This window comes from Eptesicus fuscus, chromosome 20, assembly GCF_027574615.1.
Source record: "Eptesicus fuscus isolate TK198812 chromosome 20, DD_ASM_mEF_20220401, whole genome shotgun sequence".
NCBI lineage: Eukaryota > Metazoa > Chordata > Mammalia > Chiroptera > Vespertilionidae > Eptesicus > Eptesicus fuscus.
The window spans coordinates 35,298,510-35,312,125 of NC_072492.1; the positions used below are offsets into that span (position 1 = coordinate 35,298,510).

General features: G+C 50.9%; 1 protein-coding gene across 1 annotated transcript in view; it reads right to left on the minus strand.

Moving 5' to 3' along the window:
- Window positions 1–3,974, minus strand: part of FAM20A (FAM20A golgi associated secretory pathway pseudokinase) — a 29,614-nt gene extending 25,640 nt beyond the window's left edge. Inside the window, exon 1 of the mRNA XM_008149387.3 lies at window positions 3,341–3,974. Coding sequence (XP_008147609.3) covers window positions 3,341–3,738 — 398 coding nt within the window. The 5' untranslated portion in view covers window positions 3,739–3,974. The remainder of the gene's footprint in view (window positions 1–3,340) is intronic.
- Between the last annotated feature and the right edge of the window lie 9,642 nt (window positions 3,975–13,616).

The following is a 13,616-nucleotide window of genomic DNA, read 5'->3' on the forward strand; positions in this document are numbered from 1 at the left end:
CCAGTCTCTCTGCGGTGATTTTCAAAGAGAGACTCAGATTGCTCTCTCTCAGTGACAGCCCGGAGACAGGAGGGAAGGGAACTTCAGGAGGGAAGAACACAGGTGTCGGCGCACCCGCCTGAGAAACGCCGGGTCGGTCCCTGCGGGAGCCTGTAACGTCCCTGATGCCCGAGGCAGGTGCCAAGAAAGAAGAGCAGAGAGCAGAGAACTCATGTTTGCGTGGTGGCTGCTGCAGTTTTCTCACCAGTGAGGCCTGACCCGGTCTGACCTTGCCTGTCAAGACGAGCGGAATCCAGAGGAGCCAACCGAAGACACGTGGGCGGGAAGACCAGGCCAAGCACCCGTGCTGTGACGTGTCAAAGGACAGATGTCTTCTGGCCCGGCAGCTCGTGGGCAGGGGAGCCCTCGGAAGCTCGGCCTCTAGGAGGCCAGGACAGTAACAGCCTGGACAGGAGTTACCTGGGCTCCAGGTCGGCCCTGCCTCCCATCGCCCCTTAGGAAGGGAAAGGCTTTGTCTGGCTGCGAAGTCCGTGGCCTGAAACCGTGAGGACTGCCTTTCCCTGGCTCCCTGTGCAGCTCTCTCCTCTTCACTATTCAAGACAGGTGCCACCATGCCTGATGGAGCCCGGCGCTGGCTCGCTCACCCGCCCGCCGCGATCAGTCGCAGAAACACTTCCCCTGATTACATTTTAACCTGGATGGTGCCGCGTTTAGTTACATTTTGGAGGAGGAAGGAGAGGGAGGGAGGGAAGAACAGCGGGTCCCGGAGGTTCGCAGACAGCCTGTCGGATAGCGCGTGCACAGCCCACCCCGCACAGCATGCCTTTTACCCTTCACCGCCACTGATCACGGCCACCCAAATGGGCAAATATTGATCGAGAGCCTACGACCTCCAAAACAATGGATAAGCTCCATCTTCCACGCTCTGAAACCCCAAAGGAATGTCCTGGGGGGAAGAGGGGCCGGTACCTCTCTCCCGTTGGTAATGAGCTCAAGTTATAGAAAGATAATTTCCGGCTTCATACCATTACTTATTAGCGTGATGGTTTAAAAAAAAAAAAAAATCCCTCACTCAGACTAATGGCCTCTCGGGCAAGTGGAGAAGAATGATGACGTGGCTTCTTTCACTATGGCAGACGGTTTGCTGATACAACCCTTCTGGGCAGCAGTACACGCAGGTCATTATTGGCAGGGTAGCCTTCCCACACGTCTGTCAGCCCCTGGTGTTCCAACAGTGGCTGGGCTGTGGCTCCAAATAAGGAAGGTTCGTCTGTGCACGAGGTGAGCCATGAGCGAGGCCATTCGATGTTCCTTCCTTTGCTGTCTGTCCCTACTTATTTGTCTGCACTGTGATCTGGAGCCTCCACTGGCCAGGCTTCCGCCCGCCCTCCTAGACCAGTGGTCAGAGCACTCGCTCCCTTAAGGTAAGGAGTGACTCTCTCGCACAATTGAGCTCTGAGCTGATTCCAATGAACGCTAATGAGTCTTCCCCGTTCCACTTGTAACCCTGATATACGCAACAATGATGCGCTTACTAACACCCCCCCACTGGCGTTCACAATACAGTTTGGGAGCAGGTAGTGTGTTCTCTGCAGCGGGCCAGCCTGCTACGGCCCACACATCTCACTTGTGACCTCCAGCAGTCGAAGGAAGGGATGACTAGATATCACCACTGTCACGTTCAACCAGCCACACAAAACTGCTCCATGCCTGTTACTACAGCAAGGCCACCAGCCCTCCCTCTCCCCGACCGTTTATATTCAGTGAAATGACCAAGATCATTTCTGACCAGGAAATGCACTTCTGTGACACCGGCGGCGGCGGAGAAACCAAGCTCAGTATCGACTGTCGGACAGATTGGTGAGAAAGAGTTTTGCTTTTCTGCCAAAATATTCAGGACCAGAGTAACCTGGGGAAGTTTAAGGCCACGGCGCTGTGACTAAGTGAAGGCTGATCTACATTTACAAAAGCAAGGGACTTGCCCGCAGTCCCTCGTTCTTAACTCGGCAGCAGACATGTAATTTCCTAAGGGCAGCATTTCCTAGTTCACTGAGCCAGACTCCCATGTTATTGACGCAATAAAGATAACGTCCAAAGTGACTGTCTGAGAAGCAATCACAAATTGCTCTTTTTTTTTTTTTGGCACACAATTAGCGACAGAATTGAGAACCACTTTCTTTCTAATAGAAAATCAGCAGCCACAGAGTTGCCACCGAAATTCACCACAGTGATTTCTGCCAATAACTCTCTCTTTAATTTCTGGAGAGTTCCCTCCCCCCAGGCAGTCTCAGCACTCCAGAATAATGAGCAAACAGTAACGGGGGGGGGGGGGGGGCTGGCACTGCGATCTATGGTCTCCCCATGGTCCCCCCCGCCCCACCCCCACGGTCCGGAGGGACGGCTTACCCCATGACATCTCATCTTGCAATCTCTTGTATTAAGAAAATGGATGGGTGTGGTGCGCAAGTGAACCATGGATGTGAGTGATATTCAGACAAGTCTGTACTTCAAATGGGAGTCCTACCTCGCAGGACAGCTTTATCCATGAGCCAGGGATCTCAGCACTGACCACTTCATCTTCTCCAAAACCTCCCCTCTCCGTGCTTTTACAGAAACATCCCTCCTAATTGTATCCTAAATACGTGTGGGATCTTATTCCTTTATCTTTTGCTTCGGGTTTAAAAAACTCCCAGGTAGATTTTCGTTTCCTCTGTGAAAGCATCAAGCCTCAGACCCAAGTCAACCCAAATCCCCCAGGACACGAAAGCCGCCTTCGGGTTGTAACCCTCACCAGAAAGGGACAAACCAGGCTTTTAAATAAAACGGAGCGGCGACCTTATCAGGGACCCGCCGGTTTACTCTCCGGCCCGGCTGACCTCGGGCGGGGCGGCGGCGCGGGGAGAGGGGCAGAGCCGGTTTGCAGGGAGTAGCCTGGCTTTCTGGAAGGCGCCCAGGTCCGCCCTGCGCGCGGAGCGCTGAATTCCAACCAGCCCTGGAATGGCTCTGCTTGGAAACCTCCTTCTGGAAAACCCGAGTCCAACGGCGACTTTCCACGAGAAGAAAGAGGGCGGAAATGGCCCGGGGGACAGAAGTTGGGCGAAGGAGCGAGCCAGAGGAGCTCCAGCGGGAGGGGCTGGGAACAGTGCTTGGCTGCGCTGCTGCAGAGAAACTTTTTTCTTGCCCTGAGATCAACTTGAACTCTGAGGTCTGCAACAGCTGGTGGGGTCTGGGTGGGGAGCGCACTCGGAGCCCGGGGCCAGGGCTCGTGGGCTGGGCGACGCCGCCGGGGCGGGGGCCGGGGGCCGGGGGCGCGGGGAGGCCGGGCCGGAGGGGCGCTCACCTGTTCCAGCGGGCCACCTTCCTCCGGTAGTACCGCAGCGCCTCCTGGCCGGCCAGGAGCAAGTCCTCCGGCCCGAGGGCCGGCGGCTCCTCCGGGACGTTGTACAGCGGGTGGGCGAAGAGGGCCTGCAGCTTGGAGCCGGGGCCAGCGCGGTCCTGCTCAGTCCCGGGCCGGAGGGCTCGGGAAAAGTTGTGCGCGGCCGTGCGGGGGTCCGAGGCGGCCGCGGCGGAGCCCGGGGCCGGGGAGGAGGCGCGGCGCGCGCACGGGCAGCTCCGCGGGCGCCCGGGGGGCCGCAGCTGGCGCCGCACCTGGGGCCACAGGTGGAAGTAGAGGTCGGCGGAGAGCAGCGCGCCCAGCAGCAGCAGGGTCAGCAGGCGGTCCCGGCGCAGCCCGGGCATGGCCCCGCCGGGCGCGCGGGCGGCTCCGGGGACGCGGAGGGGCGCTGGGCGCAGAGGGTCGGCCGGGGTCGATAGGGCCCGGAGAGCTCACCGCGCGGGGTAACTTCGCTTTTGAGGGGCGTCGCCCTTGAACTTGGGAGCCGGGTGCAGGGACTGCGTGGTCTCGCGGTGTCGGCGGGCGTTCCTTCTCTGCGCGGAGTGGAGACCAGGGGCTGGTGTCTCCGGGGCCCCCTGTGTCTCTCTCGCCCCTGTCTCTCCCCGCACCCGCCCGCCCGGGAGCCCGCGGCAGGTGAAGGGCCGGGGGCGCTGGCGTGGCTGTCCCTGCGGACCGGCGGATGGCGGCGCCGGGCGGGCAGCAGCGCAGGGCGCGGGCGGCGCGCTCGCCTCTAGGAGGAGCAAGGCGACCGCGGAGCCTGGGGCGTCTCTCCGGAGGATGCTGTCGCCAGTGGCTGCTGCGGCTGCTCCCGCGGCTCCTTCTGCGGGCGGCGGGGACGCCCGTGCCCCCGGCTCCAACGGGCGAGCGGGTCTGCGCGCCCGACTCCGAGAGGCGGAGGTAGCGCCGGCCTCCCCCGCCTGGCCGGGCGCCCGCACCTCCGCCCCCTCGCCGCTGGCACCTGCCTCTGGCGCAGCTCGCCCGCCGCCTCCGATTCCTCCGCCGGCTCTGCCCTTCCACCTGGTCACCCGGCCCTCTCCTCGCGCCCATCCCCCTCGCCCCAGGCCTTCCCCTTCCCAGCCCAGGGTCTGCCCTGTCCTTTGCGGGGCTCAAGCGGTGTGTGTGTGTGTGTGTGTGTGTGTGTGTGTGTGTGTGTGTGAAACCTTTGCTTTCCTTTATTTTTTATTTTATTTTTTTAGACACACGACAGCTCCCTGAAAGCCCTTCTCCTGGAAGACTGGCCAGATGTGTGCGTGTTGTCGTTTCTCTCTCTGTTTCTACCCACAGACCACACACTCCATCCAGATCAACTGTGCGCCGCGCGCGCGGCACGAAATAGGCGCTCAGGAAACCCCCCCCCCGGATTCGTGAATGAAAACGTTTGGCTTTTTAAAAAGAAGGCACCAAGTTGAACCTAGAATCTTGGTGATTTCCTGTTCGGATGGAGCTTGATTCCAACGGGGCCTGAGCTTCACAAAGGGGAAATTTTCCTTGCACTCCAGGAGGGAGCGGCCTCCTGCTGCCCCCACTCTGACCTCTCGCCTTTGCCTTTCGCTTGGGGTGAAAGTAGTCCACCCACATGAATCACCGGAGGACACAAGGTAGGCCCTCTCCCGGGATCCTCCCCACCCCATTGTCCTTTTGAGAAAGTGGGAGGCGGCGGGGGAACCCGGGCCTGAACTCCTGGCTCCTCCGCTTGATGGCCTGATGGGACTGAAGAGGCGGCCCCGCCCTGAATGTTCAGGAAAATACATCTTCGCCTTGAGCTGCTTGTCCAGGCAGCGACGCTTCCCGTGCACGTTAATCCTCCTTCCGCTGCTGGAGTCAAGACCCGCAGACACACTCTGGTGGGTTCGGATCGCGGTTCTTCCCATCTGTGGGTGGTTCTTGCGGCCTTTGCCAGCCCCTCATCTGTAAATGAAGACAGCATTGAGCCTTCCCCCTGGGGTCATTGTACGGCTTTCAGTGAATTAAAGTACAGAACCTGCTTAGAACAGCCAGCCCCAGGACAGAGTGAAATGTGTTTGCTAGAAATACGCTGACTTCTTGGTTTCTGGAGTACCCCTGGGGTAGGTTCGAGACTGTTTCATGAGTGAGACACAAATAGCAAAGGATGGGAAAGGAAGATACCAGAAAAGGACCTTTTTCGGGATGACAGGATTGCCAGCTGGGTATGGGGAGGGGCATTTTTTAGAGTTTCTTGACCCACCTCCTTCTTTTTATCTGGAATTAAACTTTAGCTGGTCTCCAGTGTCAGAGAAACGTTTCAGCTCCTGACGTCATGGCCAGTGGATGAGGGAGTCAGATACTGAACCGTGTTCCCTGCACAGTAAGAGTGGCGAGCTGATTTGCGTTTTTCTGGCCTCGCAAAGGACACGGCATGGAGGCCTCACAGGTCTTGTGCCTCCCGTCCTCCCCCATCCCTGGGGTCCTGCTCCCCGAGTGGACTCTGTTGTCCGGCCTCAATTAGGGAGCAATATGCCTAACTGGACTGGAGATTAACTAAGCACATTTTCCCTGCCCTATAAAGGTCAAGGGCAAAACTATGTGGAAGTCAGACTCTAAGTGGGAACGGGGTTGGAGCGGGAGAGTGGCAATGCTGCAGGCAGGATTGGCCAGTCAGATGCCGCGCTCCTCAGGTTTGTCCAAACCTCTCCCTTTCCCTCCCAGAATCGAGCCTCTCCCTTCTGCTCCTGCTCCGACTCCACATCTTGGCTCCTGGCTTCCCCACCAGCCTCTTGTACATCCCCTCAATTCACACCAGCTTATTCCCAGCTGCTGTTTCATCCTGCAGTTTCAAGCCTCCTCATCGCCCCTTTCCGTTCCTCCTACCCTCGAAGGTTCCCGGGGCCTCGTCGTTTCTTAGGCTCTTGCAAACGGGCTCCTACCTGGTCTCTGTTTCCAATATGGCCCATTTCGGGGCCCCCCCCCCCCCCCCCCCGCCGTGTTTTGACGTCATCAGAACCCTTGCCAGAGTGACCTCTGTAGCATTCGGATACAACCCTGATGCCCTCATGGTTGAAGAGCCTTCATAACTTCACCTTGCCTCTGGACTAGCTCACTCCTGAGGTGACTTTTCATCGTTTGGCTTCTGTCTCCTTGGCCAGCCTCGTCTCCCACCTCCTTTATATGACACGCCCCTCCCCGCCGTGTTCACCCAATGATGCTCTCTCATCATTGATGTTTCTATCTCTCCCTTTCCCTTCCTCTCTGAAATCGATAAGAAAAAAAGGAAGAAAGAAAGAAAAAGAAAGAAAGAAAGAAAGAAAGTCTGAAGGATATATTACAAACTGTTAAAATTTGACTACGTTTTTTATTTAATTTGTTTGTTTTTGCTCAAAGGCACTAATCATCCGAGAGATGCAAATCAAAACGTCCAAGTTTTATATGACGGGGGGGGGGGGGGGGGGGGGAGCATATAAAGGAGAGGTGGGAGATGAGGCTGGAAAAGTTGAGTGTAAATATATGGAGGTTGGTTATATTATTCTCCATACAATATTTCATTTAAAATGTCATATGTGTAATTGTTGCATTGTACCTAATTTGATAATTTTTTAAAAATACTTCCATTTAAGGTATCTATTTGCAGGTCAGAAAATTGTAATTGTGTAATGCTCTGAAATGTAAAAAAACAAGCTGTAAGTAAAATCAACTAAATCCAAAAATAACAAAAAACTTACCTTGTGGTCTCATATCCTAGCTTTTGCTATTTTCTTAAAGAGATGGTTGAACCAACGTGTTGAGCTTTGATATTAAGAATAAGCAGGTTAATAAAGGTCAGCAGTCCAGAAAGTTGCATCAGTTTTTTTTTTTTGAAAGGAGATACAGGATAGAGGGCAAAATATATGTGTAAGAATAACCTTGACTTGTGTTTATATTTTGAATCAGAAGAAATCCATACACTCATGTAGCTGATTTCAGATCATGCAATTCTTCTAAGCAGCACCCTGTACATTATGTGAGTTTTTATACCAGAATAACAACAGATGTGTTTTCCCTGCGTCAGTTCTTACTCCCTTGACAGCACACCTATTTTCAGAAGGAGGGAAGTTGGGATTTGGGGGGTCTTTAGAAAGCCGTCTCTTAAAGTATTTTAACTGTTGTCTAGCAACTCATAATCCCGTATGTGAGTCCACAACTCATGGAGAGACAAACATTAAACAAATGTCACACAAATCAATATCTTGGACGGGCTCAAAGGTCAGTGTCAGAACACCAATACAGTGAAAATAAATAGAAATGACCCCAAAAAGCTCTGAAAATTAGAATAGGTCTTGACTCAGTCACTTTGGAGGGGGTGGAGAAGTGAGAATTCCACTAGTGAGGTATGTGATGACCCTCTACTTTTCTAAACATCCTTAATACAGACCTCTCTCTTCACAAAGTCCATGCTTTATGGTCTCACCTTCTCCCTTTCTTCCCCTCCATGTCCCGCCTCCACAACTCCACCCCACATGCTTGTACCTCTTCTCTTTATTCCATCACTCCCCAATCCTTTCATATGTAGGGCAGTCTGCTCTATTCCTGCTGGCTGCCATTCCCCTCTTCATTTCTTAAAAAAATAATAATTATTATAATATATATATATAAATATAAAAGCCTAAGCGACCATTACGGCGAAACAACCGGTCGCTATGATGCGCATTGACCACCAGGGGGCAGACGCTCAATGCAGGAGCTGCCCCCTGGTGCTCAGTGCACTCCCACAGGGAGAGCGCCGCTCAGCCCGAAGCCGGGCTCACAGCTGGTGAGTGCAGCAGCAGTGGCGGGAGCCTCTCCTGCCTCCACAGCAGTGCTAAGAAGCAGCGAGCCAAGTATTAAGGAGCAGCAAGCAGGCAGGCAGTCAAGAGCCAGGGCTCCTGGACTGAGAGGGCGCAGGCCAGGCTGAGGGAATCCCCCCCACACCCCCAGTGCATGAATTTCATGCACCGGGCCTCTATATATACAATAGGTCCTCGGGTTACATCAGAGATCCGTTCCTAAGGCGCAACGTAATGCGATTTTCGCCGTAAGTCGGAACCCACCTACCTAAGCACCTACGTCACTCACATGGAGCACATACACAGCAGTAATGAAGTGAAACAGTAAAAACAAATTTTAAAAGAAAGATAATAATTCCTGACCTTTACTTGTGCTAAATAAATAATAAAAAACAAAGCACATATATATACATACGTCAAAATGACGAACCTTTTCTTTTAATATAAATAAATGGAGATGGCGATGTAAAACAACATAACCCAAGGACTGCCTGTATACAGAGAGGAAGGGAGAGAGAGAGAGATAGAAACTCGATGATGAGAGAGAATCACTGACTGGCTGTCTCCTGCACGCCCCCTACTGAGATCGAGTGCACAACTCGGGCATATGGCCTTGCCTGGTCTCAAACCCGAGACCCTTCAGTCCACAGGCCGACACTCTATCCACAGAGCCAAACCAGCCAGGGCCTCATTTCCTTTTGATTGCTCAGCTCTGCTGAAGAAGGCAACTCTGAGCCACAGCACGCGTGTGTCGTCAGAGGGTTCGGCTGCGCCTTTCATAATGCATCTATATTTAGTTATATGAACAATATACAAATATTTTATCTTTGTATAATATTTGGACACTACGCAACATTTTAGAGTAAAAAGTGGGACCCCCTTCCCCTTCTCTCATTTCCTTCCCCAGAGGTAGCCACTATTGGCTGGTTACAACTCCTTTCAATATATTGTCTACTCGAATCGTTTTCCCTCTACCTTACTAGTAATTAAAGGAATGCAAATGGAAATAATGGAAAGGGACAACTTCTTATCATATTTTCATCACTACAAATGAATGAAAATATTCAGAACTGGCTAGGGCTTGGGAAGGAATTTTACATTGGAGCCACGGCTCTGAAAGTTAATTTGGAAACGTAAACACATTTAGATTTGATGTCAGTCAGGAGATTGAGCACGTGCCAGTTATTTGAATAAGAACATTTCAATCAAAATAAATTGTTAACGAGTGAAAGTCACACCTCTAAAAGATCCAGAAGTCAGCATGTGCAAAACGAAGCTATTACTTGTAGGCTGGGGAAAGTGGACAGTGAGGACTCAAGGACTAAGAGGGTTCCAACACCCCAGCCCAAGGTCGAGATTTAGGCTTCTTTGAGGACCACGTGTCCGCCACTGGGAACACAGCCAGGGGTGGTGAGGCAACTTTCCCCGTAGGAGGCCATGTGCCCATGGGAAGGGGAGACAGAGGCATGAGGCCATGGCCAGAGCTCCTGGGGAAACTGCTACCCTGTGTGGGGGAGTGTGGCCCAGAGAGTGGTTGGAACAGGCCTGTGGGGGCTGCTGGGCTTCCATGCTGCATGACAAATGGACTGGGACCCAGGATGCCTTCCTGCCACCGCTCAGTGGGTTGCAGTGTTCCTATGGCGCCCTCTATGGACAAAGCCTGTCACTGTGCCAACTGGTGGAGGAGAAATGTCTGTGGGGTCCACCCAGCGCCGGGTTCTCAAAGCCGCGGAAGGAAGGGTCAGTTTGGAGCTGAGACACAACACATTCACAACTGGCAGAGACTTTGACTTCAGAATTCTGTTTTTTAAAAATTAAGGACATACTTAAAGGTGTGCCTCAGACTTAAAGAATGGTTCTTGCGGTAATAAAAAAATGGAAACAAGCTCCATTCAAAAATTAAGGACTGCTTGAGCAAAATGTGGTCATTTCCAAGGCAAAGCCAGATTGATTTATTGTTATATTATGAGGTGAAAAATGTGTGTTCATAACTGTTAGGACTCATGAAAATATACATTTATTTCTATGTATGCAGAGAAAACTTTGAAAAGCTTGGTGTCTTATTCATCAGCTCCTTGGATCATGGCTCATAGTTATTCTGTACACATTTACGGAACCAATGTATTGTTCCTGCTTCCCAGGGCTGCTGGAACAAAATACCACACACTTGGCAGCTTACAGCTACTGAAACTTATTCTCTCATAATTCGGAACACCTGAAGTCTGAACTCCAGGGCTCCCTCCGGAGGCTCTCGATTCTTGAGGTTCCAGGCTTTCCTTGGCTTGTGGCCTCATCCATGGAAACTCTGCCTCCCTCACTGCATGGCCTTTTCCTCTGCGGGTTTTCTTCTCATCATTGGATTTAGGGCCTGCCAGATAATCTAGGATGACCTCATTTTGAGATCCTTAACGTAATTACATCGACATATCTTTTGAGAGGGTGGGTGAGCCCCATTCAAGCCACTACTGTGTGAATAAATACACAGCGATATTTTACAGTGGCTTCCTTGTGTGGTAGGATTGATAGGTAATAAGAATTTTGGTTTTTTCTCTCTTTTTTTTTTGTTTTGTTTGCTTACCAGTATTTTTATGACTTCATGTAAACATCTCTTTGAAGTAAAAAGTACTTGGTTGTGCTGACTGTTGTTGCTCAGTGGTTAAAGCGCCGGCCCCAGGGACCAAGGGGTCTCGGGTTCTATTCCAGTCAAGGGCACGTGCCTGGGTTGTGGGAGGGAGGCAACCAATCGATGTGTCTCTCTCACATTGATGTTTCTCTCTCTCTTCTCCCCCTCTCTCCTCCCTCCCTTTCACTCTCTCTAAAAAGAAATCAATGGGAAAAAGTATCCCCTGGTGAGGATTAACCAAAACAAAACAAAAAAGTACTTGCCATATGAAAAATGAGGGCCTACCTTGAGACGTGCTGATTTCTTTGTCTTGAGGGTATGGTTGAGCCCACAGTTCACGTCAGTGCAAACAACTGTGCCTACCTGGAGAAGGAGACAGCAGAGAAAATAAAGAAGCTCAGGAGGAGGGGCCCATTCATCACTGGAGACCTATGTTCATTTATGCTCAAGGGGTACCTGAAGGGTTCCCAGCCGAGCGCTGCACAGAGGGAAGCTGATAACCAGAAACCCACACTCAGCCTCCTGGGCATCTGAGTCGAGCAAATTTGTGGCCTGGGTAGCCCCACCTCTGAGGCAGCTGACCAAGCCTGGAATCTCCCTATTGCCTGTCACTGCAGATCTCCTCCCTGCCCCCCGTCTCCTGTTCTCACGATATCTTTGATGAATTCCTAGGACGCTGTTGCTCCACTAACCGAGGAGGGTCTGTGACGTCAAAGATCCGAGGATCAAAAAGCACTTGAAAAAGCTATCATCGTTTTTATGTAGAGAGGCAATCTTTCCCAAAGGAAAGAGAGGGACACATGGGATCAGGGCATCATTACCTTTTTATTTCTCTTAAAGCCATAGATGTTTTATTTCCAGTCTCCTGTGAGGACTAACTTTGTTGTTGTTTTTCTTGATGTTTAAAGTTATCCTGAAACGTGGGTGACTATCAAGTGCTCTACTCAAGATTCTGTGTTCTGGGTAGGAGATAATTTTTTTTTTTAATTTGGTTTACTAAAAATAATAACCACCTATTAAAGGAAAATGAGAGCATTCATTATCTTTAAAAATCATTGCTGATTTCAGATCGACACTTAATAACAACTAGAGGCCCAGTGCACGAATTTGTGCACAGGTGGGGTCCCTTGGCCTGGCCGGAGATCAGGGCCGATCGGGGCTGCCTCACAGCCAGCCTGGGGGAGGAACCACGGGAGGTTGGCTGGCCGCAGAAGGTTGGCTGTGGGAGCTCACTGACCACCAAGGGTCAGCTCCTGCATTGAGTGTCTGCCTTCTGGTGGCCAGTGCATGTCATAGCAACTGGTCAACCAGTAGAGCAGTCAACTGCTCCTAACGGTTGCTTAGGCTTTTATATAATTATAATTATAACGGTTGCTTAGGCTCTCTGAACGCATAATAATCTGGCCACTCAGTCTCCGTGTATGTATATATATATTAGAGGCCCGGTGCTTGAATTCGTGCATGGGTGGGGTCCAGCCAGCCTGGCCAGGGAGAGGGGACATGGGCGGTTGGCCGGCCTGCCTGCTGGTCGAACTCCTGGTTGGGGGGACAATTTGCATATTAGCCTTTTATTATATAGGATATACACTGAGTGGCCAGATTATTATGCGATCAGAGATCATAATAATCTGGCCACTCAGTGTATATAGATGATGTTAACATGTTAAGATGTCAGTTAGAATGTTACCTATACTAATAAAAGCATAATATGATAATTAGACTGGACATCCTTCCAGATACCCTTCCAGACAACCTTCTGGATGAAGCCGGGGCTGCGAGGGAAGCTGGTGCCAGCAGCCAGGAGAAGGAAGGCTACTCTGGCACAGATTTCGTGCATCGGGCCTCTAGTGAATGAATAATTAAGAATGGATAAAGAGAAATGCAAAAACATGCCATACTTTTCAAACTAGGACAGAAGTTGGCAATTTTTTTTCTGATAGTATTTTAGACTTTCTAGGCCAGATGGTCTCTGTCACAATGACTCAACTCTGCTGTTGTAGTAGAAAAGCAGCCATGGACAATACATAAACTAAGAGTATGGCTGTGTTCCAATAAAACTTTATTTATAAAGACAGGTGGTGGGCCAGATTAAGCCCATGGGTGGCAGTTTGCTGACCCTCAAACGAAAACAGTAGAAAGTTGCATTAGTATACCAATGCTACCAGCTCTCTAGCATTGGGGAGAGCAGATTTGTATCTGCTTTGTTGTTTTTCTTATAAGAAGGAAATGACAACAGATATGCATGCTTTTCTTGGAAGAGTAATGTGGGTTAAATGACATAAAAGGAAGTAAGAGAAAATGTACCTCTGTCTTTGTGAAATAAATGGTTAGATTCTCAGAAACAAGAATCTTTTCAATTAATTCTATTGGCCATTGTGTTCTGAGAACAGATTTAATACTTGCCTTATAAGTTCATCTGATTGTACAGAGCTTTTGCCATACGGAGTTATGTGTTGAAAGATTGTGGTTTATGTTATAATATAGCAGAATCTGGAAAATAATCAGTAGTGACATCCACAAAGGGCTTGAATGAAATCCTTTACCCGTGATTTGTTAGTTCATCCTTGTTTATTTTCTCTGCATAATACTTGATTGCAAGATAAAAAATTTTTAATATATATTTTTATTGATTTCAGAGAGGAAGTGAGAGGGAGAGAGAGATAGAAACATCAATGATGAGAATCATTGATCAGCAGCCTCCTGCACGCCCCCCATCGGGAATCGAGCCCACAACTTGGGCATGTGCCCTTGACCGGAATTAAACCCGGAACCCCTCAGTTCGCAGGCTGATGCTCTATCCACTGAGCCAAACCCGCCAGGGCTGCAAGATAAAATTTAAGAG